General features: G+C 38.9%; 1 protein-coding gene and 1 pseudogene across 1 annotated transcript; one reads left to right on the top strand and one right to left on the bottom strand.

Moving 5' to 3' along the window:
* Positions 1 to 1,381: 1,381 nt before the first annotated feature.
* Positions 1,382 to 8,348, bottom strand: LOC110963708 (proteasome subunit beta type-7-like; annotated as a pseudogene).
* A 1,294-nt stretch (positions 8,349 to 9,642) lies between these two features.
* On the top strand, positions 9,643 to 27,024 carry LOC110963704 (interleukin 6 cytokine family signal transduce). Its single transcript, XM_051938918.1, has 7 exons — positions 9,643 to 9,900; positions 10,279 to 10,362; positions 18,145 to 18,295; positions 18,988 to 19,160; positions 19,350 to 19,504; positions 21,517 to 21,679; positions 26,887 to 27,024. The coding sequence occupies exons 2-7, from the start codon at positions 10,293 to 10,295 to the stop codon at positions 26,892 to 26,894; spliced, it is 720 nt and encodes a 239-aa protein (XP_051794878.1). The 5' UTR covers positions 9,643 to 9,900; positions 10,279 to 10,292; the 3' UTR covers positions 26,895 to 27,024.
* The last annotated feature ends 142 nt before the right edge of the window (positions 27,025 to 27,166 follow it).

The raw sequence follows: 27,166 nt of genomic DNA, 5'->3' as shown, positions 1-27,166 counted from the left end.
TCGTAAAAATATATACTACCTTGATAGCGGTAAATAAGCATGGGGAAAAAAAATTATTGTTTGCTATTTTGGTGTGGCCCTGTTCCTTCAGCTGCAGACAGACCCTCAAGATCAGCTGTCAACGAATTTGCAGACAACTCCTAATCGTTTTTTTTGGTGAAGATCAGAAGATGGCCTGTATTTTTGAAGGGGTTATGGGAAAGACTGTGGTGGGCATGCAGTTTCACTTTCTTCATGTGATGCTGACACCTCCGGACACCTGTTCACTTTGAAGATCTGTTTGTTAGTGGATGTCTAACTCTCACTACTTGATATATACATATATATGTTTTGCACTGATTCATCTTCCTTGGATATGGAAAACATAACCATGTTGTCATGTAGACTTAGTGATTACAGAACATGCAGTATCTTTCTTCTCAATTTCTTTGTTCATGGCTGCTATAGTACAGGACTACCATGACGTAGATGGCATATGTATGTATACATGTGGATATATAATGATATATGATATATAATATATATAATAACTTCTACATAAATATATAGATATTGACAAAATTTGATAAATATAAGATTTTCACTGGAATTTATTCAAACTAGACTGTTTCATTGGAATATCATTGACTTCAAAACTCAAGTTTTCAAAACGTATGTGCCATGAAAATATTAAATTTAGAAAATCAAAAAAATTTTCTCTGTCCCAACATCCTTGGGTAAATACCCTTTTTCTGTGAACAATGTCAGTACTGTTAGTGGTTTGAAACTGAGATATTTGAAATAAAGTGACCACATCGGAAATATATTGTCTCATATTTGTTGCTATTTTCCATGATTTGCAATATTGGGAGATATCATATTTTTGGCATGGTGCCCAAATATTCCATGAAGTAGTATATTCCAAGCAAACTTTACCTTTTTCAGTCGGGGAGGGACTAATTTCCACAATATTGCCAGATATCATGCTTGCAAATACAACTACAGCTTTTCTAGGAGTTGGAAAAAGTACAATTTTTGCCCCAGAAAGCATGTTTTTTTTTTCTGATCTCAGCTCAAAATCACCCTATCTTCTAAGTCTGTAAAGAAAATATAAAGAGATATGACATTTCTGATTGCAGCTATGAGGTTAGGGGTTGGACCTCTGCATGTGCCAATTATAAAAAAATCTGAGTTGGTCATGTGTACAGCCTGCATGATTCTCTCTGAGACAGCTAGTTTAACAAACTGCTTTATTAAAATGGCACCCATCTTTTAATCAAAGCATTAATGTGCTGATATAACAACTACATAACTACAAATACTCCACCGGGATCCCTTTATTGTATTTTATTCAGTGTCCATAATCTGAATTGACTGGTCGACCACATGCAGAGAGAGGGGGTCACAGTTTGGTCAGGACGGCTGTTGTGCCAGGCTTGTACCTGTACTGTCCCTCTCTGAAAGAAACAGACACAAGGAGGACAAAATGACTAAATTGTGTTGTTTTCAAAAGTGACATGAATGACATTAATCTCAACCAAACCAATGAAAGTGTGATAGCTATCTTCTTAAATAGCAGTCTTTAAGGTTTAATCCATACTTATGTACTCATAAGTTTAATTAGTGCTGTGGATTTTTTTCTACTGAGGTCATGATTTCTGCACGTGGTATACTTAATAGAAAGTTTGTGTTGACATTTAATTGCACTGTTTGTTGTGGCAGCGCTCTTGTCTCTATGTCAACAAAAATGTATACTTAGAAGTAATTAAGCTACCCTGTACATGTGCATAAAGGTGCAAACCCTCTCTCTCCAGAGACACTCACATGGATCCTGTTGCTGTCTGATGCTGCAAGTATTTTATTATGTCAGTGGAAAGACTCCTGCAAACAGCTAAAGCAACAAACTGAAATTCAGCTTTGACTAACTTTTTGTCAAAACCCAGATAACATTCATTATTGGTAAGCTTTGTTCATCTGTCCTGTTTTCATTGCAATGCAGAGTTATTTTAAGAGACATTTCAGTTTGTAATAGATGTCAAATTTTAGGGCAAAATGAATTAGGAAAGTGTTTGATGATTATGGCACCAAATGTTTTTTGTGCTCTCTGTATTATTATTATTTTGCCTGTGTTGTTGCTGAAATGAAAAAAGTCCTTCCAATATCACCTAATACAAATTCAAATACCTTGACTAGTGCATTCCTATTCATTAATGTGATGGACTGTAGATTAGATGTGTGCTGTGCTTGAAGTGATATGTAATTGTTACAGAAAAGTGATCAAGGTGCTCATTTAGACATGGAAAACTGGAATGGATGGACATGGTAGCTTTATGTTGATCAATGTACACTACCGTCAACGTTTAGAATACCCCAATTTTTCCATTTTTTTTATTGGAAATAATGCATCATTGGATTCTGAAATGAAAGCATGCAACAAATAAACAATAGGTTTCAAAAAATCTATTTAGAAACCAAAATGTATTCTAAACGTTTCACTCATCAAAGTAGCCTTTGGCAGATATAACAGCTAAATACACATGTGGTATTCTTTCCACAATGGAAAAGAAATATTCTTCAGGAAGTTCTTCCCAACTCTGTTGCAGAAGTTCTCATAAATGTGTGGCATTTATAAGTTGCTTTGCTTTTGCTCATCTGTCCAGTTCATCCCAAACAAGCTCCATGGGTTTAAGTCTGGAGACTATGCTGCCCACTCCATGTTTTCAAGATTACCATCTTGCTCTTTTTTCCAAATGTAGTCCTGGTATAGCTTGAACTTATTTTATAGATCCTTATCTTGCTGTAGAATGAACCCCCTAAACAACTAGGTGCACACCAGAGGTACTGCACGGAGCTGCAGAATGTTGTGGTAGCTGTTTGGTTCAGGGTACCTCTCGTGCTGCAAAAGTCACTGAGCCGGGATTCAGCAAACCAGCCCCAGACCATCACAATTCCTCCTCCATGTTTGACAGTTGGTGTTGCACACTGAGGAAACCATCCTTTCGCCTACTCGCAGGGTACAAGAGCACGCGTGACAAACCAAAGATTCAAGTTTTGATTATCTGTCCATATTATCTCTTCCATCTTCAGTAGTCATTAGCTGTGTTTCATGCCCAGGCAAGCCCCTTTTCTGTATTTTAACATCTTAGCAATGGCTTTCTTACTGCAACTTGACCTGTCCAAAGCTGCAACTCAAGTCTTCTTTCACAGTTGAAACTGAGACTTGCTTACTACGATCATATTAAGCTGTGCATGAAGATGTTGTCTGTGAGCTGCCTATCACTGCAAGTGTTCATTTTTCAGAACTTGTCTCTCTGATTTCTATTGTGGCTTTGGGTCTTCAGACCTCTTCCTGTCAGATTTCCCCCAGTTTCTGAGCGCCTTTGATGTGAAAAAAATGTATGCACTGACACCCTTGGGATGTTCTTCAACATTTTTCTTGGTAGGAAAGACCTACATTTTAAGTTTATGATGGTCTGCCTCTCGTTATTTTTAATTGCCATTTCCTCGCCATTTTTATAGCAACACTACTTTCTGCAGTATAGTACTGTTCAAATAATGCTCTCAAGGGTATGTGCCATGGTGTGTTTCAACACTACTTCTATGCAGAAGAGGGATCGTAAGTAATCAAGAAAGTTAGACACCCTGTAGGATTTGTAGCACCAACTTTAAAGGCTTGATCAACCTCCATTGCTGCCGAATAGCTTTAAGTTGTTAACGAATTTCTTGCTCCCTCAAAAAGGCCTTTTTGTAAAATTCTGAAATGTACAGTATTTTTCAGTTTTGGTAACCTTACCTTTTTTAACCTCTGGCAGTTCACTACTTACCTTTGTACCATTTAAAGCTATTCATTGGATTTGAACTACTTGAATTTCAAGAAAAAAAATGGAAAAATTGGGGCATTTTAAAACCCATTTGCAAAAACAGGTAACTCCATTTTCAGGAAACTCATTTTTTTATTTTTTACTTGAGATAATAATAATAATAATAATAATAACACTAATAATGTATTTTTCCTCTATTTTGTCATATATTTTTCTACTGAGTCAAATCCACTCAGTTTCATCCATCTATCCATTCTCTATACAACCGCTTTATCCTCACAGGGGGTCCGCGGGGGGTGCTGGAGCCTATCTCAGCTGACTCGGGCGAAGGCAGAGACACCCTGGACAGGTCGCCAGTCTGTCGCAGGGCTACATAAAGCAGACAAACATCAACTCACATGCACACCTACGGACATTTAGAGTCATCAATTAACCTCAGCATGTTTTTGGACTGTGGGAGGAGCGGAGTGCCCGGAGAAACCCCATGCATGCACAGGAAACTGCAAACTCCATGCAGAAAGATCCTGGGCTCAGGCGGGACTCGAACCAGGGATCTTCTTGCTGCAAGGGCGAAGTGCTAACCACTACGACACTGTGCAGCCACTCAATTTCAGTTTGACTGATATATCTCAGTAAGAGTAAAAGTTCTCTGAAAATGTATCAAAACGGAGTTATCTGTTTTTTGCAAATGAAACTCTTCAACTTTTGACAGTTGTATGACATTATGGCTTACCTTTTTCCCTCATCGTGGGCTTTTCATATCCCCGTAGGTATCCTCCAGCTACCAGTGATGACAAACAATCCACATTGCTTCCTGAACCCAGGTCACAGAAAATCCCTGCAGCGATGGCATCTCGTACCAGTAGCTTTGCCTCCTCCAGCTGCAAGAAAGAGAGGAGAAGAGAAAAATGTAAGGACAATTTATCAAACTGAAGATACAAAGGAGAAGAATATAGGATTGAGTAGGTATAGGTCACTGACTACCAACTAGAGATGCAGTACTCTTTGTGAGTGGGGAAAAAGGAGTGACAGGAGATTCTTAGAGGATATATTTTCAGTATGCACATTGCCAAAAAGGCAGTGGTTTTTCAGTTAAAGCTCGTGTCGGAGTTTGAATCGCAGCGTCTCCCAAACAACTGGTGGTCCCACCCTCCTCTGATTTCGCCCCTTTATTTGTGCAACGCGTGCAGTACCTGACAGGAGTGCCCAGAGTGCTGGCAGCATCTTGCCTGTTTTGCTGTTTTCCCACTCTTCTACATTTAGTACATTTAGTAAATAATAAAGGAATTACGTTAGAATTCTGTATTGAGTCAACTTGTCCTAATACCAAAATAACATGAATCTGCTAGGACGAACGAGTAAAGTTTCAATATGTGATTAACACTCGTGTATCCCTTCGATGACGTTTGTTTATCAAACTTAGTGCATTTACGCGTGTATATGTGTTACATTGTTTATTTATTTCTATCTAGAGTTCAGAATTGCATGACTCCTCTGACGAAGAGTATGTCCCAGACGCCCCAACACTTCCTCCAGAGGTCGGGCATCTAAACGAAGCCGTCAGGCGGGCTATGGAGGCCGTGGTCGGGGAGCGAGGCGAGCACCCGAGCCAAAAAACGTCCTGCAGTCTCTTGGCCTGACAAGCCGTGGGATTGGTAACTTTCTGGAAGTTGCTGATCCCTGATGCTCTCTCCTCCACAAGCAAACAAATGTGCGCGTGGTCGCGTAGTGCCTCTGCATGGGCGTGCTTGCTGTGCGCGTAACCGTTGATTGACAGCATGACCAACGGAAGCTCGAACTTGATTGGCCTAGCTGCCGACCGGCGCTTTTTGGAATAACATGGGGGTCTATGAGAGGAAGGCGGAGCTCATGAATAAATTTTCATATCGCGTCATACTAACATTTATTATAGTATCGAACTAGACTAACACATTAAGCTTTGTTAAACAATGATACATAAATTGAAAACAAACGGAAACTCCGGACACGAGCTTTAAGCTTTAGATTCCTAAGTCCATCCAAAATGTCTCCTTTGTCCATCTTTCTCATGTCATAAATGTAAATGGTCTGCACTTCTATTGTGCCTTTTTACCTTAGTGGTACTCAAAGCACTTTACAATGTTTCCCATTCACACATTCTCACACCAATGGTGACAGAGCTGCCATGCAAGGTGCCACTTGGGTTCAGTGTCTTGTCTGAGGACATTTTGCGATGTGGAGGGCTGTGGATCGGACCACCAACCTTGAGATCAGTGGACAACCTCTTTACCACCTGAGCCACAGCCTTTTTTTCCTCTTATAATAGTTTTTTTTTTTCATGAGTGGAAAGTAGATAATCAGTCTCACCTCCATGTTTGGTTGAACCTGTCCTCAAAAACAGAGACAGCAGCTGCAGCTCCAGAACCTAAAGCAGAATCAACTTTTAAAAAAAAAAGTTGTGTGTGTGTGTGTGTGTGTGTGTGTGTGTGTGTGTGTGTGTGTGTGTGGCGTGTGTGTGTGTATGAGAGAGAGAGAGAGAGAGTGTCTGTGTGGTTGGCATAACAAACTTTATTTTAAACTGAGTGAATCTGCCCAGTGTTGTCAGAAGATAGTACACTAAGATAAACACATACCCATGGTGAGGAAAGGCAGTTTGTCGTAGGAAGCCATGTGGGTAAACACTATATAGGTGAGGCCCAGTCACATCAACTCCTCAATAATCAGAGATGAACCCACATGACCCTGGTATCTAAAAAAAACAGACAGAAAATACAAACATTCTGCTTTGTTTCTTTCAGGGAGAGGAATAAATATTCCAAGATGCATGGATGTCAATGAACACAGAAAATGAAGAAAACAAAACAAGACTCAATAAAGTGAAATTAAAAATGCTTAGCATCTGACCATCAGTGACTTTGATGAATGACTGTTACTCTCACCTGAACAGCATCTGTTTAGCTGTCTGGTTACCATGCTAACGAGGGGGGTCTTCCAGTGTTGAGCATGTGGAGTTCCACATTGGACGCCATGATCTGCGTGGTGATCTCTGCATCTGCAGCCACGCCGGCTCCACAGCAGCTACACCACATGGTTTAACAAGTCAAGCAAACAACTATATTCTAAACATGGCTGAAGTGTGTCTGCTTAGGCTTAGCAGCATTAAGTGAATTTGTTGCACCACAGCTGACAAAATTTAAAAAGCAACACAATAATAAGCAAAAGGCTCATAATCATTTAGCAATATTCTGTAACTTTTAGATCACAATTGTCTTGATGATTAATCTGGAATTGTACATCCTGCGTTGTCTCATTGGGCTTGTGAGTAAAAACAGATAAAGCTACTAAAGATGTTCTCAATGTCTAATGAGTTAAAAGGTTTTCTTAAATGAAAAAAAATCACAGAGCACACTACACTCACCACCTGTTTTTGTTCAAAGGGACAAACACAGATGGAGCTGGGAACCAAACTACCAACCCTAAAAGTAATGGACAACTTCCTGCTATAGTTGTCTTTATAAACTAGCCTTGCAAATAAAATGTTGCAGTTGCAGTAGGATTAAGCTGAGGGCTTTGCAAGACACTTGTTTAAAGTTAAAAATTTACAACAGCAAAGATCAACTAGCTTTATGCTTAATCTTCATCGAGTCAGCAGTGTCAGCTGTGAAAACCTAAAGTTTCTGTCAATAATTCTTCAAATACAGAGGTGACAGACTCCAATCAGTTTTGTTAGTCAAAAGTAAAATTTACAACCAGACCTCAAGTAGATAGCGAGCCAGCGGAGATCATTTCAAATGTTCAAATATTCTACATAATATGCAGTAATACACCATAAAACCAAAGTATATACAATAAAACACAGATTTTAATTGATACTAATACCAAAAACATAATGTGGAACAATCTAAATAAGGAGCTACAATAGTGCTTTCTTTACATTGAGTGAGGGCACAGTCCTGCTGTAAAACGATTAGCAAACTCTGGTTTTACTCACTAGATTTTTGGAGCAATGTAGTGAATCTTCATGCAGTTTTTATCAGCCACCACCATGTCATCTGTAGCTCTTGTATCTGCTCCAGAATCACTCCATCCTAAGATCAAGAAAATAAATACTCACCACACCAAGCTCACGTCAGCAATTCAAAACACTTTTTGGTTTCATAATAGTGATGTGTTCCAACTTGGAAGGTGGGTATGTAGACTGCCATGCACAGATATTTAGTGAAAACACTGAAGGTTGATCCTCACCTTGTACACAATCCCAGCAATGGTGGTCCCTGTCTTTCTGGCACTGGGAGCTTTGTAGTTGACCTCTGACAAACTGGACTCCAACACTGCATTTCTGGAAATAATGAATCAGCATGAGACAAATGCAGAGACTGTCTGAGATACTCATATTAGTGTCAGTTCACTGGAACCTTTGTCTTCTTATCCTGCCTTTAACGTCCTACAACTACATTTTTAAATGAGTTTTTGTTTTTGTTTTGTTTTTTGTTTTTTTGTTTACCTGCGGCTGTTTCAAAGCAGAAACCTCCAGACTGCATCTCACAGGGATTCAAAACTGTGGAGCATCTTCAGAGCTATCCTGATATAAGGATTCAACGTTTTAATGCACGTTGTTCGTCAATCTGTCGATCCGAGCAGTCTGTCGGTTTAGGAGTTTTTACTTTTACTTTCACATCTTCAGCACAAGCCAAGCCTTTTTCTCTCCTTCTCTCCACTGTAAAAAACTGACTCACGTCAACCACACATTTATTCTCATATTGAAAGTAATTTTTTCCTTGAAAACTTTTAGCTGCGGCCCATTGCAGTGAAGAAATTCCATTTTGTCGAATTTTGTTACTTTTAATGCAGAACTACATCTCATGAGCCAATAAAAATGGGCTGCTGCTGTATGGCAAATATTTCTTGCAGTGTATTAAACGGCCAGTGTCAAGATGGAAGTAGTCAGAAACCTAAAATGTCGGCTTAGTTGACGCATCACTTTAGTGTCGCCGTCTAATTTTACAGTCAGAAAGATATCCAAATAACTTAAATTATAAAATCAGCTGAAGAGCATTTTTGTCAGTGCCTATAAAGGATCACTACACTACAAACAAAAACATACATTAAAGTTATTTTGAATACATGTACACAAAGACATGTGACTTTGAGCTTCTTTTGTAGAGAAAATTAACGAGTATAAAGATATTTTTAAAAAGCTTCCCTTTACACATTTTGAGACCCTTGACCACAATACTAAGTGAAGATATTTTCTGAGCAGACAGTCCGAAAGTATCTGCTAAAAAGATCCAAGAAGTTTTTACATTACAAACATTACAAGCTGGATAAATATGAAGCAATATGCTTCTGAGAACTTTCCCAAAACAAATGTTTCTTAGAGCTTTCGTCACTGACAAAAATACGTTCTACAAGTAATGAGTTTAACACGGATTTGAGTGTCCCAGTCACGATCGTTTTGGATCGTATTTGGAAATAGACTGGATATTATAAATAGTCACATTGAATTATGTTAAGTACTTCTGTTCCGTGTACAACACATAACTTTTTAGTTATTGCTTCTTCGTACTTAATTGTACAGCCTTCTTTCTTGCATTGTTTTTGAAAACTGGGCAAAAGCGTTTCAAGCTTCACATTTTGTGATGTTTTGTTACCCAACGTTTTTGCCTTGAGTTTATCTGTGTTTCTGGGACGTGAGAGGCGGAGACATACCGGAAAACAAGAGCGAAGGACGGGCAAAACACAAACAGGAAAGTCAGAGAGCTCCTATTTGTCCAAAGTGTCTGATAGGCAGTTGCTCTATCAAATCACCAAACAGTGTGTCATGGCTGCGCTTTTAAGAAGATCTTTATACTGCTTTTAGCAGGGCAGAGGCCCTAAACAGACTGCTTCGGTCAAGCCCCATGGTGCCAGATCGTTGAGTCAGAGTGCAACTCCGCAATATGTTGCAACACAAGGTTGTCCTGACGGGAATGGGAGGTCCTGTTCTAGAAGAACTGGTACAGACAGTATAAATGGCTGCTGAAAGTAATTCAACGTGTTTCGACGATTGTTGGGTTTTAGTATAAAAATGTGTAATTTATCTAGCTAGGAATACACAGGAAGCACATTTGACGCATTTTAGGTACGTATAACTACTTTCCTGTGATTGCGGTAACATTGTGGCGTCGGAATAAAGGGCAGTTTGAGCCATACATGCTAAGTATTGAGCTAATTCTCAGCGACTGTGCTGTACGCTATTACCTCGGCTCTACAGTCAACTTTTTGTCCTTCGTGTTTTTTAAACTTACGTTCGCTAGTATTTGCTAACATGTTGAGAATTTTCATCTAGCGTTAAGTTTCATAGCAAAGTTATCACTGGTCAAATGGTAAGATGAAAAACAAAAACACTTACTAACTAAACTCCCGTGAAACGCTCCACAATTAGTTTTAAATAGTATGGTTGGAGTGTCTTAAACGTTGCCTTTCCTTTCTTGTCTGACATGTTGTGTTTTCTGTTCAGATTTAGTCATCGTCATGGTGTCTTCGAGGGTACTCCAGCTGTTATCGTTAGCTTGCGTTGCTTCTCTTCTCACCGCTGGAGCTGGTTAGTATAATTTCTTTATGTCGGGCTACTGATAGTATTCCACTGTCTTTTCTTTCAGTAGACACATCACCAGCAAGCTTCGTGTAACCTCAGAATTCCTTTTTGTTTTGTTGTTGTGCATATTAAATTTCACGTTTGGTGCTGTCCTGCAGGGCTGTACAAAAACCTTTGGAGGGGTGAGTGCTCAAAGTTAAAAGGGGGCACATGAAGCACGAATTTGAAACATAATACAAAAACTTATCTTACAATATAACTGATTGAATTGTAGCAACCCATATTCATAAATAATGCAACATGGAATCACAACATACCATATTATTGTCCACACCTCATATTTTTGTTATGTTTGACCTGATGGGGTACTTTGAACAGGTTCTGTTGAGGGGGTTGGTGAGGAGGCTGCTGCTACTGATATCACTGGAGGTTGGCTGTATTGATTTGAGAGTGTAGACACTAAAAATAGCATGGGAGAGATAGTAGCTGATTAAACAAGTGTTACATTGATCATGACAAGATGCCAAAATAACTAACATTGAAAATGGCTGACTGTGACCGCCTCCCTCAGGCTTCAGTTTCCTCCTGGCTTGATGCTCTCTTTACCTCAAGATTTTATGTTGTCTGTAATTCAGTCTCTGCCTCTCTCACTCCAACCTCTGTCTCCTGGTTAGCTGCTTCCTCTACCTCAACATTCTCTGTGGGCTCCTCAATACAGGCACTTTTCCTCCAGCCTTTGTCTCCTCCTTTTTTCTTTTCCTAGCAAGCTCTCATTTCTCTGCGGCACAATGTCTTCTTTAGGGCTGGGCGATATGACCAAAATTTTATATCCGATATAGCTTATTTTATATCCCAATACAATATACATCACGATATAGCATATTTTTAGTAAATTCAATGAATGAACAGTTTATATAAAATTGCCATGTGAACAAGCAGTTTGAAATCATATATTCAACAAATAAAGGGAGTAGGTATTTGTTTATATATGTGTATTTTTTTATTTAGAACTTTTTTTCCAAGCATGTATATGCAAAATATTTGTTGGTCACATTAGCATCTCTCATTTTCAGGTGATGAAAACAATTACTCGTGTTCGAGTCTGTTGTCGGGACCGGGCAGCGGCATACCTTACAAAGTACGGTAGTCTGATCCTTGTCGGTCTTTTTAAATCCAAACCACTGCCATATGACAGAAGTTCCCCCTCTTTTAGGTACAAGCTCGTCGGTTTGAGCTGGTTGTTCGTCATCTTGTTGTTTAGATTGTTCTTCTGAGTCGAGTCCACCGTCTTCCTCCATAGCTGTTTATGTTTTAGCAGTGTTCCCAACTCTTCAGTAAAGAAGTAGCTGTTGGCTGTCCTAAAAGTCGCTAGAAGTCGCTAAATGACGTCATCGCCTAATTTGCATATTTCCCAGTTTGCATGTAATTATAATCAACGTTGTAGGAGAGAGGAATAACGTTGTGGAAAAGACCAAAAAGTGAGTATAAAACACCCAACTAGAGGCTAAATGCTGTGGTTTATTTTAGTATGACAGTGAAGAAACATTTTCATCTATATCCCGCTCCGTAAGTCTGGATCAGGCGTAAACTAACCATGACGTCACCGTTGGTTTCAACGCCGAGAAAATGAAGCCCGGATTTTGCTACTTCCTGGTCGCCATTTTGGATTTTTTGGAGCCAGTGACGTAAAAAGCGTCATCAAACAGGCTGGACCGTAGAGCGACTGGGGCAGGACCAGTCTATGGGCGGGCCAGACTGAGAGCTGAAGACTCTCTTATCCCACCCACATTTTACCGCAGAGGCTTCTGTTGCTCTGTCGCCCTAAAGGATCTGTCAATCATTCCAGACGAGACTGTCTATCAAGTATAGCCACGCCCCTGGCTCCGCCAACTTTAACGATTTATTTAAAATTCAGCATTGATTTATTTTAAGATCGGCCACCTGATCTCTCATTTTGACTATGAAAACTAACGGGAAAAAAATCCCGAGCTGTAGAAAATCAGTCTATCAAATTTTATTTTTTTACGGTGATGAATTGAGGTCGATGGAGCAAAAGCTTTTTGGAGCCAACCCTAGCGGACGACGTATTACTGCAAGTTTTTGACACTTCCGGTTGGGCTTTCATTTTTGGAGCCAGATGCTATGTCCATCTTTATATACAGTCTATGGTCTGGATGGGATCTGTAGAGACTTTGCGCATGCGTGATTCACCTGCCGTCTGGCCGTGGAGTGATGTGTCCTCTAATCAGACAGTGGGACTGCTGCGGGTTACTGGACTGACAGCCTGTGCTTTGGGAGTTTGGAGGGGGAGAAGCTCACAGCAGCATTCTGCTGCTTGTTGAAACAGTAACTGCAGATTGATCCGAGTTTTCCTGTCAGAGTCTCCAGAACGGCAGAAAAAGTCGCTAGATTTGTCGCTAGTCGCTTTTGACAAAAAAGTTGATAGGACGCTTTTGGAAAGTCGCTGGATTTAGTGAGAAAATCGCTAAGTTGGCAACACTGGCTGTGTCCGAAATCGCATACTAACGTACTACATTCTCAATGAGTACATTACTGTATACTACGTACTATAAGTATGATTAGAATGCCGACCGTTCACACGTAGTATACTACTCCGTTTCCCATAATGCATTTCAAACCTCCGACGACAAAAACCGGAAGTACGGCTATCAAATATCTCTGCTGAATGCCGGCTTCAGGTCGATTTTACGCTAACAAACAGTCGCATAATTAATGTGGCAATTTCAAGCCGGCACTCCTCATGCAGTTATTAGCCAGATTATGCGAATCGTTTCAGTTGTAGCTGCAGACCACTCGAGGTAGCTGCTACTTGTTCTGTATGCAAAGCGAGCTGCTGCAACTAGCTGCTAGCATTCAGTAGCACGTTGTGAGGCGTCTGACAAATTTAAAACGTTGGTCAGAAAACGCCTATTTCTCAAATCTGTGGGGTGATTAGGATGACTACTTAACCACATAAAATAAAATAAAATCGCCGCGGTCCGGCCACATATCCCGCGGAGGCTTGCATTTCGGTGGATAGCTCGCAAAGCATTATGGGGCGGTTGAGTATGACTAGTGTGGTCACCGCGCATACTTAAAATTTTTCCGGATATAGTTACATCCGGTATTTCTCGCGTACTCAATCTTTCATACTATCCAATGTGAACGCACTACATACTTATTTTGACGTCACATTAGTATGAGTAGTACGTTAGTATGCGATTTCGGACACAGCCACTTGTGTTTAGCCGTGTGCCTGGGCTTGCCGTAAGCACGTCAGTGACGTAAAATACTGCTTAATGTGTGTGTTGCGACACGGCGATATAAACGATAGGATCTTCACATAAAAGGATACATTTTCTATCATCCAGACGATATCTATCGTCATATCACCCAGCCCTAGTCTTCTTTCTTTTCCTCCATCTTCTCATCGGACCTATCATCACTCACTCCCTGGCCATATAGAAACAAGGCACAATTTGCTCTTGGATTAATCTGATTAACATCTCTTACAACTAATCAATAATAACCACTCTACATAATGATAAATAATGTACCAGAACGACAACATTAAAATTGTGCTTGTTGTTTTCTCTAAACTGAATACATCTGCAATGTAAATAGCTGGTACATCTGTCATTCTTAGCTTTCGTGCTCTTTGCCATCTGGCTGGTGAATGATCCACTGCCTGTCGCAGCCTCACGCTGCTCCTTTAGTTTTTGTTCAACCTTCTGTCCTTACAAGCCATCTCTGCAGAATGAAATATGATGATAAACTACAATCTGATACACACACACACACACTGACATTTCATATCTTTTCAAGACATATACTGTATAGCCACAAATTTGCTACATGATGCTGATTCATAGTCTGCCTTTTATTAATTGTAGTGCTAATAATAAAGTAAAAATATAGAAATCATGTATTTAAATGTATTTGTGCTTTTTCAGCTTGACTATCCACTTTCTGCAAGACAGTGAGGTATAAAAGTTATGCATTTTGTATTTATGCATATTATTATTAATTTGTGTGTATATATACAGATGTTATAAACAAATACTGATATGTTTAAATGAGAGGTTGAGAAAATCACATTTCAAATTATTCTAATTATTATTGCATTTATACTGTAGTAGTCCAGAATTATGTGAACATGCATGTACATTGCATAGTTTTAGTGAAATAACATAACCTATGCCTCATTGCCTCTAGAAACAAGAAAAACACTGCAACTCACTTGACAGTAAAATGATACATCTCTGTAATGTACTTTGCCCATGACAAACGAAACCTATAGAAACAAAAAGAAGCATGGCATACTTTTCCCCCTCAGCACACTGTGCGTGATTAACTAGTGCTTTAACTTATGAGAGGTGTGTGCAGAGTCGGACACACACAGGATACTCACTTCACTTGTCAATTTCTTGCAAGAATACACTGTGTACAAACAGGTAGATGGGTAGATAGATAGCTCTTTTAATAATCCTTTGCAGGAAATTACAGTGCCACAGCAGCTTCATGACAGTCATAACATCACACACTTTCATACATAATAAGTTAAAAAGAAATGATGAATAAATACTGAAAACCTTAAAACAACATCTAAAAAAAATGAATAAATTCCACTGCAAAACCTACTGACTGGACTGTCAGTTGTTGCTGTCCTCCCTCGGGTCTTCGATTTCTAGACTAGCATTGCAAGCGCTTAGCTTACAGGGCATGTCTGGGCACCTCAGAGCAGTGACAGATGTGTATGTGGATCATGTGATCAGCCGAGGGTAGAGCTGAATTACTATTATTTTTTGCTTTATTTATTATTTTGGGCCCTACAGCTTTCATGCATAAAGGGCCAGGTGCTCCAGCACCCTCCACAACCCCCACCTCCTGGACCTGCTCTCCTGATGTGGGCACAATACCATTTACACTTTGACCTTTCAGTGCAGGCCATCTCTAAAACTATAGGTTAGACATGCACTGCAGTAAAATCACTGGTGGAATTGTTAGTACTGATAATGTCAATGTTCATTTAATGTGTACCAGAAGACCCATTAGAATTGAATAAATTGAGCATTCCGCTTCTGGCTTTTGTTGAAATTCTGTCTATACCAACAAATGAGTGAAGAGCTTGTAGCATAGTTTGTATTATCATACTTTGTATAACTATACATTTTCCCAACTTGTGGCAACAATTCCTATATTGTCACATTGTGCTAAGCAGCGTTTTTTCTTCTAATTTCTTTTTATTAAGTAATACTAGAAAAAAGACATGCACCATTTGACATCCTAAACCACTGCAATATAAGGTCCTGTATTAATACCGTTAAACAAAATCCTTTCTTACTCACCTAATTTTACAGCCATTTTAAGTTAGTTATCTGTTATAGCTGCAAGGTTAGCACAAGGGCTAGCAACTGTGTTTGATGCATTTTTCTCTTCATCGTGGAAAAGGATTTTACTCCTTTTCACATTCTTTTAACATTGCATAAATGAAGCATAACAGTTGTGAAAATTTTGTTTTTTTGTAGTAACTGGTTTTGCCACAAGGTGTCATTCCCGTTCTGATTAATGAGATTGAGTCAGATGCGCGTGCTGCTATATCCTCCTCATTGCAGCTGTAATTTTTTGTATTCTGCAGGTGTTTTCTGTATTTGTAGTGTATTTTTAATGCTGCTGATTCTCTTTGCTGTGTTCTCAAAATTGCAAAAAATGCATGTTAGCTTGCTTGTTTTGTATTTATTCACATTACTGAATTAATGTTGCCAATGAGTAGCAGTGTTTGTTTGTTTTTTTGCATTTTTTTTGTTTGTTTAGTGTGCTGTGATATTTTGCTTGTATTTTGTGGAGTTGCATTGTTAGGAGCATCCCTAGTGGGTGTGACACTTGCCTGAGTAATGGGTTGTTGCCTTGCTGTGGTCATATCAACAACAGGACAGGAATAGACACTGCTTGTTTGGGATGATATTTTTTATTTCTGCTATTATGTTATGTATTTTGTGTCCACATCCCATGACAAGCAAAAGCTGGGTTAAAAAGTTGAATACCGCTACACTTAGCAGTGTATGTTCCTATCGTCACTGTCATCAAATTAATACATTGAAACTTTTAATTCTGACTTAAGCACAGTACTAGTTGGATTTGACTCTGAAAGTTTAAACTTCATGTTTTGTTTTGTTTTTTTTTTTGCTTTGTTGGTCTTCAGAAGATGACAGCCATTTGGTGATAGCTCCACAGTCTCCAGTGCTTGAGATTGGGACTAACTTCACAGCTACATGCATGATCATCAACACAGATGAAGTCACAGCAGATGATCTCTACTGGAATCTGTCAAAGACTACTGTACCCAAAGAACAGTACATCAAGATCAACAGGACAGCTCTTAATGTCACTATCCCCATCACAAGTGAAAAACCTGAATGGTTACTTTGCCTCTGCAAGGAGGTGTCATCTAAGGTTGTCCTGAACAATGGCAAATTTATTCATGGATTTTCCTTGAGAAAGGCTGTAAGTTTTCATTAGAACTTAAACCTGTAACTTTTTTTTCGCACCTGCATTTGATGTCCATACCTGACCTGAGGGGCATATTTCGAAGCGATATAAATGAGTTAGCAAGTTTGTGGAGCCAAAAGCCAGAGTTCTTAATGTCGTGAAGGTGGCTCTCATTTAACCTGGTTGGATTACCAGGGTAACTTAAAATGGACAGCTAACCTGCGAGGAGGTTCCATACAGAGTTTGATATTTAAATCAGTGATAGAAGGCACCATTTTTTCACCAACTGTTTTCCTGGCATATTCTCTGTGAGTGACCCAAAGTCTTAGCTGAGGGACTATGTTGTATCTGCAAACCTGTTAACTGTAACCTAGTAATGCCACTGAATGGAACTGTGCACTTACAGTAGCATAAACAGTATATGTTGTCTTGCCAGCAGAACCTGCATGCATTTAGTTGGTAATACAGAACATGCAATGTGATTGCAGCTGTTAAACATATTAGAAGATTGATTAGTCTGTTGCTTTTTATTACAGTAAACAATCACAATAACATTAATTTCAAATTTCCACGTATTCTTCAATGAGGGTCAGCATCTGTTACGTGTCTGTATTTAGCAGGTCTGATGAGCAGCTGTCATGTTAGAAATGAGCAGCAAGCATTGAAGGTGCACTGAAAGATAAAATATATATATTAACTTGCATGAGTAACAGTTTATTACCAGCATTCCTGTCTTGCATCATTTGCACTAACACTGCTTTTTACCATAATCTTTTTTAATATTCTTTACAGTTCTCCATTTAAAAAATGGCTCTTCTTGTTCTTTACCAAAGTAGTCGGAACATGAATAGCCCATTTTTGTGGGGAAGAAAAATCCAATGGCAGATCAAGCACCCACTTTTACGGGTGCACACTCAGAGCATGATGAAGAAAGTCTGGGTTAACAAAAGACAGTTGATAACCACCGTTATGTTACCTGTTAGCTCTGTTTGGGATTTCGGGTGTTGTCGAGCCACCTTACAGAAAGACAGTCTTGCTATGTCGAACTTGCTTCTTCGTACAGCCGCCTGCTGTGCTTAGAAATATACACGTGGGGGTTACATTGTTATGGACGGTCACTGCCTTTCCAGTTCAGTTTTGTCTTTTTGGGGCTGAAGAATAATAACTGAATTCGACTTAATACAATTAGTGAAAATACACAAAGAACATGAAAAAATTATAAAATAATAATTTTTACATTTCATTTTGTCAGAGAGTGAAAAAGAAAATGCTGGTGTCTGTCTGTCGTCTCAATGTTAGATCGTCCAGAGAAGCCTGAGAATCTGTCCTGTGTAGCGGTTCAGAAAGGTACATACATCTCTCCAGCCATCAGGTGTGAGTGGGAAGCAGTAGGACGTCATACAACAGAAGTCCCTACAATATACACGCTGATTGTCAGACAAGTCCTCTCGTAAGTATACCTTTTATATGTTTTTGCGTAACTCACTTTCAGTCAATTTTGGCAGCATTTGTGTTTTTGATGTATTTTAGCATGTCGGAATAAAGTCAGACTGGCTGCTACAGTACTCTGTGTCGAGTTGCACTGCTTGAACTATATTCTCAAAAACATCTGACTACATTATTAGGCCTGACTGAGGATTGACTTGAGCAAACCCAGGCTGCTGTGATGACAGTGCACTTGTTGAAACCATGATGAATATTTTTGGTTAATCCAGTGTTTCCATTTCTCTTCTGCTCAGCAGTGAAATAGGTCCACTTGCAGCTTATGACCCTAGACTGAGAAAGTAGTCTATGCCTTTATAGAATCTCATCAGACAGGAACTCCTATTGGCTAGTTTTCAGTTTTTTTGATAGCACTAAGTCACAGCATATGGTATCTTATAGCACCTCAGAGAGGAAGGTGAAGACCTACAAATTTTAAGCAGAAGAGCGCAACAAATCCAGAGGAACGAAAAAAACCTCCCCACTTAACTAATTTGCTTGTGTGTGTGTAAATTAGATATTAGTATGGAGAGAGACAGAACATTTCATGTAAAGTTAATATGAAATTGTTTAAATTGTATGAATACCAGGTGTGTACCATTGTGTAACCCTTACTGTAGAGTTCTTGTTAATGATATTAACTTACTCTTTTGTCAACAGTGGTGAAACCTATCATACATCACAGACTACTACAAAGGGTACATCTACAAAGACTGCCGAAGTGCCTCTGAATGTCTTCCCCAGTTTTATGCAACTGGACATCTGGGTAGAGGCACATAATAAACTTGGAAAAGTAGAGTCTGAGCACCTGAAAAAGGATGCTAACTACTTTGGTAAGTACATTGTAGTATTGTATGAATACGCTTTTCACAGTACTGCCACATTTATTTTTGCTCGCTCTGATCTAGTTTGGTATTGAACATGTTTTCACCTGAATGGCAGTGCTGAAAGGGAACTTCAGTGTGTTAATGCAACAGTAGCTCTTGATTTCCATCTGACATGACTGCTTTCTGTTGTTGCAGTGAAAACAAACCCTCCATCTGATGTCACAGTAATTTCAGAGAAGGGTTTTCCCACCTCTCTTCTCATAATGTGGGCTCATCCTATTGCCGTTGAATATTTGAAATTGAAGTATGAAATCAGATTCTGCCGACGTGAATCACCGATATGGAATTACGTAAGTATGTCTGTGCCCAATTTTATCACAAGTTTAGCTATTACCCATACCGTGCAAATGGCAATACATGACCATATACTGTACATTGTTTTATCTAATGTATAAGTCAAATGATCACAAAACACCATTATGAAAAAACTCAGGCTATGCCTCTAAAACAAATGCTCTACATACCTTAAATGCATCATGCTTTATAGGCAATTATAGTATGTAGTAGAGGATCGCAGCCTTCATCAGACACCACTAGTTGAACCTGCAGTGGCAGCTTACCTTCACCAGACCACTTCTTTGTACTTGGAAAGACTTTTCCTGCCGTCCAAAGTGAATCGCTTTAAGTCTAGCCTGACAAAGAGATCCCATAAATCAGCTGCAATGTCAGTCTGCGCCCTCAGTGTCACCTGTCTCCTGATATAGCATTTCAACCTGAGTGGAAAAATCGTAAATGTGGGTCAATAGTCCAAATTTTAGAGAATTTTATGCTTGACCATCTCTGATTTAGCATAAAATATGGCTATTCATAAAGATATTTTTAAATTTTAGCTTGATAGATCAAATACTAACTCCTCTCACTTTCAGCACATTTTTTGCAAAAGGGATTTCAAGGCCATGTTTCAACAACAGAATATCAGGAACTATTAAAGATAGAAGCCATACATTTCCACTGTTATTTCTCATCTTGTCATTGATCCAGAATCTGCAAGTGTTTGACAAGTAAATTAAACTATCTCTGATTAGAAGTGATTTAAACTATGAAAAGGGTTGAAGCTGTAATTAACAAAAAGATTAGGAATGCAAGTCAACTGGTGATAATTTCAAAACCATATGTGTGCTGCATGTCACAATAATTAAAAACAAAACATATAGAATACTTTTCAGTATGAAATACTTGTTCGCAAAAGAAAAGTTCCTTTTTGAACAGAAATATTAGTAGATACCCTAATCCAAATCGAACGGCGTTCTGGTAGGTTTCAGTCACATCCGTTCTCCAGATATAACTAAGAACTTTTTGGGGGAATTATGGCTATAGGTCAGGATGATGACATCAACATAACATAATCATGACCATCTGTAGGGATAGTGATTTTTTATTTTTTATTTTTTTCCTCTGGAGGGAAATTTTCATGCCTTGACATGGTTAATAGTAATCTGATGTGCTCATATGAGCAACCAAACTTGGCCTGAGAATTGCCCTGTCCTCTTGCGTTGAGAAGGATGTTGCTGAGAGTATCACAGCAATGCATAGGAGGGGTGCCTTCACATGCTGTTCCCCATTTGGGCTCTGAGCTGCTACATGGACCACACAGAGCAAGTCCAGCCAGTCGATCATCTTCTGTGGCTCATGGGTCCAGGGGGCCACATTGTCACATCAGCAGACTGCTCTTTGGAGCTGCAATTTCATCTGTAGCAGTTATGAGCCGCCACACGAGCCCGGACTGTTGACTTGATAGGTTTTTTTTTTTTTTTAGTTTCATCTTGCTCAGGGTAGGCATGGATTTTCTTTCCAGAAGTGGACCCAGTTGGGAATACATTCGTCCTTAATGCCCATTGCTGCCCATAGTAACTCATCATGAAACCCATTAGAGATCAGAGCCTGTGCGGAACAGAAATAATAGTTATTGGACGAAACTCTGATTGCCTGATTCTAATATGCCTCTAATTTTAGACCCAGCTGGCCTTCTGCCTTTTTTCGTTCAGATGTGTTTCTGATCTAAAGGCAGATGCACAAATCCTGCATTTTTTTGGGGGACCACAGTACATGATTTCAAAGAAAGACAGATATTTAACTCACTGGGTCAATTAAATATTTGTCTTTTGGTGCCAAACCAGAGCCTTGATGGGGCTTATCAATTGCAAATCCTGTTAGAGGGATATGTGCATTCTCATAGACCTGGAATCACACCCATTTGCGACTAAAATATTTTTAGTTTCTCAGATATTTTCTGTATATGACTTGTCTTTTTTTATTTTTCTTTGACAAAATTAGTAAGAGATCTGTGGTTTATGTTCTTTAGGTACCGCTTGAAGAAACTTCTAAATATATTCAATCCTTCAGACTTCAGAACCTTCAACCATACACAGTATATGTCACTCAAGTACGCTGCAAAAATTCCCAAGAGAACCATGGTTTTTGGAGCAACTGGAGTAAAAATGCTACCGAGAGAACACAAGAGGACCGTGAGTATTCTAGTACCAGTTCAGACTGGTTTTACTGAGTAAAAACAGTTGCCTGCCAAATACAACATTGTGTTTCAGGTTGATTGTTTAGGACTGTAGACAATTCAGACAATATCTGAGGAACTAATAAAGTTTTCATCGGTATTTCTCATCATGTCTTTGCTTCAGAAGTTCATGTAAATCAAATTGTTCCTGATTTTGGTTGAGTTGAAATAGGAAAACAAATTGATCTTTTGTATAATTTCGTATCAAAACAATGACCATATGCATAAATCTGCTGGGACAGTGGGATTGTGTTAGTAGAATTTTTTTTATCAATTCACATGTACAAGTACAACTAATATTATTAGAAAGCGATAGAAAAGGTTAATATTTTTCATGAAGCATTGCTCAAAGTGGTATGCATGTATATATGTATGTATATATTCATCCATTATCTATATGCTGCTTAATCCTTATTAGGGTCGTTGGAAACGGGGTGGGGGTGGGGGGGATAATTTTCTCATACCATTTCCACAAATGGAATCCCATACCGTAATGGAATCTCCAACATGTTTCATTGTGGCTGCAATCCATCGCACATCAAAACATTCTCCAGCTTTTCTGCAAACACGATGATGCTGACCCAAAAGTTCAAACTTGGACTCCTTCGTCCAGAGTACCTTCTTCCAGTCATCTACAGTCCAGTGTTTGTGCTCCTTGGCAAATTTTATGCGTTTTTGGATATTGGCAAGCCTCATTGATGGCTTCTTAGCAGCTATTCTACTTATGGTCATTCTGGAGACTTTATTAGTTTCTAGTACGGTACTTCAAATCTTGAAGTGCCTGATGTCTTGAGTTGGCTTTCATTTTTGGCCTCTTCCTTGGGGCTTTTTGTCAGTACCAGTCTCTGCAATCGAGTCCCAAGGCATACTTGACCACACTGTGAGAACACTGTCTTTCCCTATTTCTCTGAAAGACCATCCACCATCATGAAGTGCTTTAATTTAATCTCTGTCTTTTTCAGTGAGTTCCCTGTGCTTCACCATTTTGAACAGGAGTGAAGAAGTTCTTACTGAGTTCATGATTTCATACCCAAATTTGAGCCAGCATGCTGGAATTCTCTAAGAAGTCAGAAATGAATCAAAAATAACATACAATCACTGAAACATTTTTTATTCTGTTCAGGAATCCAAGTAAATAAGTGTAATTTGGCATCTCAATCAAAAATGATGTGCTTTACTATTTTTTTCTCCTTTTTTAGTGTAAAACAGTAAATTTGACAACTCATGGACAACAACGATAATTGTATTTTAGCATTGAAGATATCATTTTGATTAAAGAGCTTGCTCATGCTGATGAATTAACCATTACAAAAACATTAGAAAAATATTTTGATAATCGGCAATACTGTTAATTTTTGGCAGTGGTGGCGAACACCTTGCATGGGTTAGGATTAGGGTAATCCTATCTAAGCCTATATTTGTTTTAACTTTGATAACGGCTTCAAGCTCATGATGCCCCACCCCTCCCCCCCAAATCAATCACAAAATATTAGAATATGTCAAATGATGAATTTAAAAAACAGAAGGTCCGTGAACCATTTCTGAGTGGTTTTGGCAGTGTAGGGAGATGCCAGGTCCCACTGTAAGACAAAATCTTCATCTCCAAAAAGCTCTTTAGCAGATGGAAGCATGGAGTGTTGGGAGATGGCTATTGATTTTGGACTTAATTGTGCATGGTGGACCAACACCAGCAAATGACATGGCACCCAAATCATCACTGACTGTCTAAAGTTCACACTGGACTTCAAGCAACTTTGAACTTTGGAGGAATAGTGTCCTCCAAACTCTGAGACCTTTATTTAAAAAAATGCAAAATTTACTTTGATCTGAAAAGAGGACTTGGGACCATTTAGCAGTGGTCCATTTCATTCTCTGCTTGGCCCAAGTAAGATGCTTCTGGTTTTGTTAGGTGTTCAGGAGCGGCTTGACAATAGGAATTTGACACTTGAAGCCCATTTCGTGGACACAAAGATGCATGGTACATCTGGATGCATGGCTCCAGTCTCAGTCCACTGTTTGTGAATCTCTACCACATTCTTTAATCCGTTTTTCTTGACAATCCTCTAAAGCCTGCAGTCATCTTTTTTGCTTGTGCACCTTTTCCTACCACAATTTCTCCTTCTACTTAACTTTCCATTGATATGCTTACAGCAGTCTGAACAGCCAGCCCTTTCGACAATGTACTTGTGAGTCTTACCCTTCATGTGGAGGGTGTTAGTGATTGTTTTCTGGGCAGCTGTCAAAGTAGCAGCCTTCTCCATGGCTGTGGTTGTGTATATTCAACCAGACTGAGAATATAAAGGCTCTTTGCAGGTGTTTTGAGTTTATTAGCCAATTAGAACTATTCTTAGGACTGTATGGGGGTGTCTAAGGGTCCTTGATTGACATTTGTGTGGCACTCCATGAAATATTCTAATATTTTGCACAGTGCCTCAGTGGTTAGTACTGTTGACTTGCAGCGAGAAGGTCCCCTGTTTGCATCCCGGTCTGGGATCTTTTTGCATGGAGTTTGCATGTTCTCCCTGTGCATGTGTGGGTTTTCACCAGGTACTCTGACTTTCTCCCAAAATTCAAAGAAAAGGTTAATTGGTGACTTCTAAATTGTTTGTAGGTGTGATTGTGAGTGTGACTGTTTGACTCTGTATATCCCTGTGATAGACTGATGACCTGTACAGGGTGTCCCCTGCCTTCACCATAAGTCAGCTTGGATAGGCTCCAGCCCGACACGACCCTACAGAGGATTAAGCGGTGCATAGATAATGAATGGATGGATAGATTATATATAGCAAGTTCTGAACCAATAGCATGATGAGAAATAACTGTGACAATTGAAAAATAGTTCCTGAGATATTAACATAGCCTGAAATTTCAATGTGGGAGCTATTTAAAAAAAGAAAAAAGAAAAAAAATTGATGTGTCAATCCTTAAATTCCACAGATACCATAAATATCCATAGTTTATGACAGAGTTAGTTTAAGGATCACGGAGATGGTTGTGATGAAGGCCTCCAGTGATTTGAGAAGGAATACAACAAAATCTCCCATTCCTTGTGCAAAGAATGGACTGCATTTGGCCTCAGTGAGTCAGCTTACAATGGCTTGCAAGCATAGTTTTGAGTAATTTCTGTGAGGTTTGTGTAGCCATTAATAGGTGCTCCCCAATACAATGACAGAAGTTTTGAAAATATATTAACTTTGAAGGAAAGGGTTGCTAAAACTGTGAACAGCAAAATAAATTATAGTTTTTTGTGATAAACATGAGTTTCAATGATTCCACCACTGAAAATTCTGACTTGTAGAAGTCTTCAAGACACATATGGTCTTTACAAGTGCTTGTCAATTTTTGTTGTGTTGTGATGAGTTTAATTTTGCTTTTAGCTGCAAAATTGATTTTGTTTCCTTTTTAATTTTTTGACGTAGGACCAGGAAGTAAACCAGATTTATGGAAGATCATTGCTGAAGATGGGATAAAGTTAATTTGTAAGGTAAATTCCCACATCACATTCAATTTTACATAAAACGCTGTTTTGCCAAATAATTCTAATTTTACCATTGGTGGCAAAATGTAGAACATTGTTTAATATGCCATCCATTCTATGTAGAAGTACTGTGCACTTTATGCGGAATTACTCCCTTTTGTCTTCTCGTTTCCTGATTGCTGAGTGATAGAGATTCTTGATTCAGAGAATATGGTATATTTGTAAACCTGTTGAGCAATACATTAATAATCCTGTGTTGCATTGCTGCAGGACCCTGCATGTATTTAGCTGATGATGCAGAAAATGCATCAACGTGTTTTTATATATATGGCACTGATTTGCAATAAATTAGAAAACTGATTATTGTATTGGTATTTATTACAGAAAATATTCAATCATTAACATAAATTTCACTTTGATTTGGCTAAACGAAAGGGATTTTCACATATGCTTCAATGTGGGACAATTGTAAGACCTGAATGCACTTCTTCAATATTATGTTTAAATGTATTAAGTTGCAAGTTCAACACCTCTTAACACCTAGAAATGAATGACTGCAGTAATCATACATCAAATATATTATGACACAATGAGTAGTTTTCTACCAGCATTTTTACTTTTAAGTATTTTTTTAATGTATTCCTGATACTTATCCATTACAACAACCTGTTTCTCTAATACCGCTGCTTTCAGGCGGAAATCGGTGGTATTACATTGGTGCAGTTCATGTTGAGGAAGAGTCACACGATGTACCCCCTTTCATGTGAATGCGCACAGTCTGAAGCAGAAAGCCTGGTTTAACATAGACAGTTGATAACTACCATCATTACATCTGGTATCTCTGACTGTGGTTTTAGGTTTTATTGAGTGCATGACCAAAAAGAGTGTGAATGTGAGTGTGATTGTTTGTCTGTATATGTAGCCCTGTGACAGACTGGCGACCTGTCCAGGGTGTCCCCTGCCTTCGCCCAAGTCAGCTGGGATAGGCTCCAGCACCCCCCGCGACCCTAGTGAGGATAAAGCGGTGTATAGAAGATGGATGGATGGATGACCAAAAAGAGATCCAGTTGAGATGCTGAATCCAAAAGTATTTGTGTACAGCAGATTTAAAGCTGTGAACAGAAGACCGGTACTAAACCTGTAGCCCATGATATGCAAGTGTTTACTGTTTACCATGTGCTGATGTTACTGGGCAAATAGTTGGTTAAAGTAAAGTTCCTCATCAAAGTGCATATGTTTGTCTATGGTCCGAAATTAAAAAAGAAAAAAAAATACACAGCATTATCATGAGATCAAGCTGGAACAAAAACAAAATGTTAGAAAAATTAATTTAATACATTTTGATGTTTTCACTTGAAATATTGTTTGAAAATAAACATTATGAGGCGTATCAAGGAAAGATTTAATTAATGAATGGAATGAAATAATTCGTCAGGTGGTGATGTATTTCTAGTTCGTTTACAGCTCAAGCAATGCATAGAACATCTTAATAATTGAATACACACTGCACAGTGACATATAATGGAAAGTAACCAAAACAATGTTAAAGTTTACAGCTTTGATTTCGTAAAGATACTGGCATCCTAGTTTATTTTGAACCTCTTTGGTAATCCTGTTAGTTGTGATTCTGTACACTTAATCCTACACTGGTAGTTACCATACATTGTGTGACTTTGCCCTTCCAGGATCCTGAGCTTGCCAATGGGAGGATAACAAGATTTGACATAACGATTCAAAACCCAAAGGATAAAGTCAAGAATGGAAGTTGGGAGTGGGAACGTATAATGGTCAACAGATCCGAGGCAGACAGCAGCTCCAGTAACTTTACAGTACTTAAAACGATTCCCTTGACAGACAAGACGTCTGTTGAAGTGCATGTCACCGCCAGTAATTCTGTGGGGAAGTCTGATGAGGCGTTGTTGGTCATCCCTGCAAATGCAAATAGTAAGTGTCAATGGTGACTCT

This window comes from Acanthochromis polyacanthus, chromosome 18 (assembly GCF_021347895.1).
Source record: "Acanthochromis polyacanthus isolate Apoly-LR-REF ecotype Palm Island chromosome 18, KAUST_Apoly_ChrSc, whole genome shotgun sequence".
Classification (NCBI taxonomy): domain Eukaryota; kingdom Metazoa; phylum Chordata; class Actinopteri; family Pomacentridae; genus Acanthochromis; species Acanthochromis polyacanthus.
Note: the sequence above shows the minus strand (reverse complement) of the source record. Positions and strands in the feature narration are given on the sequence as shown.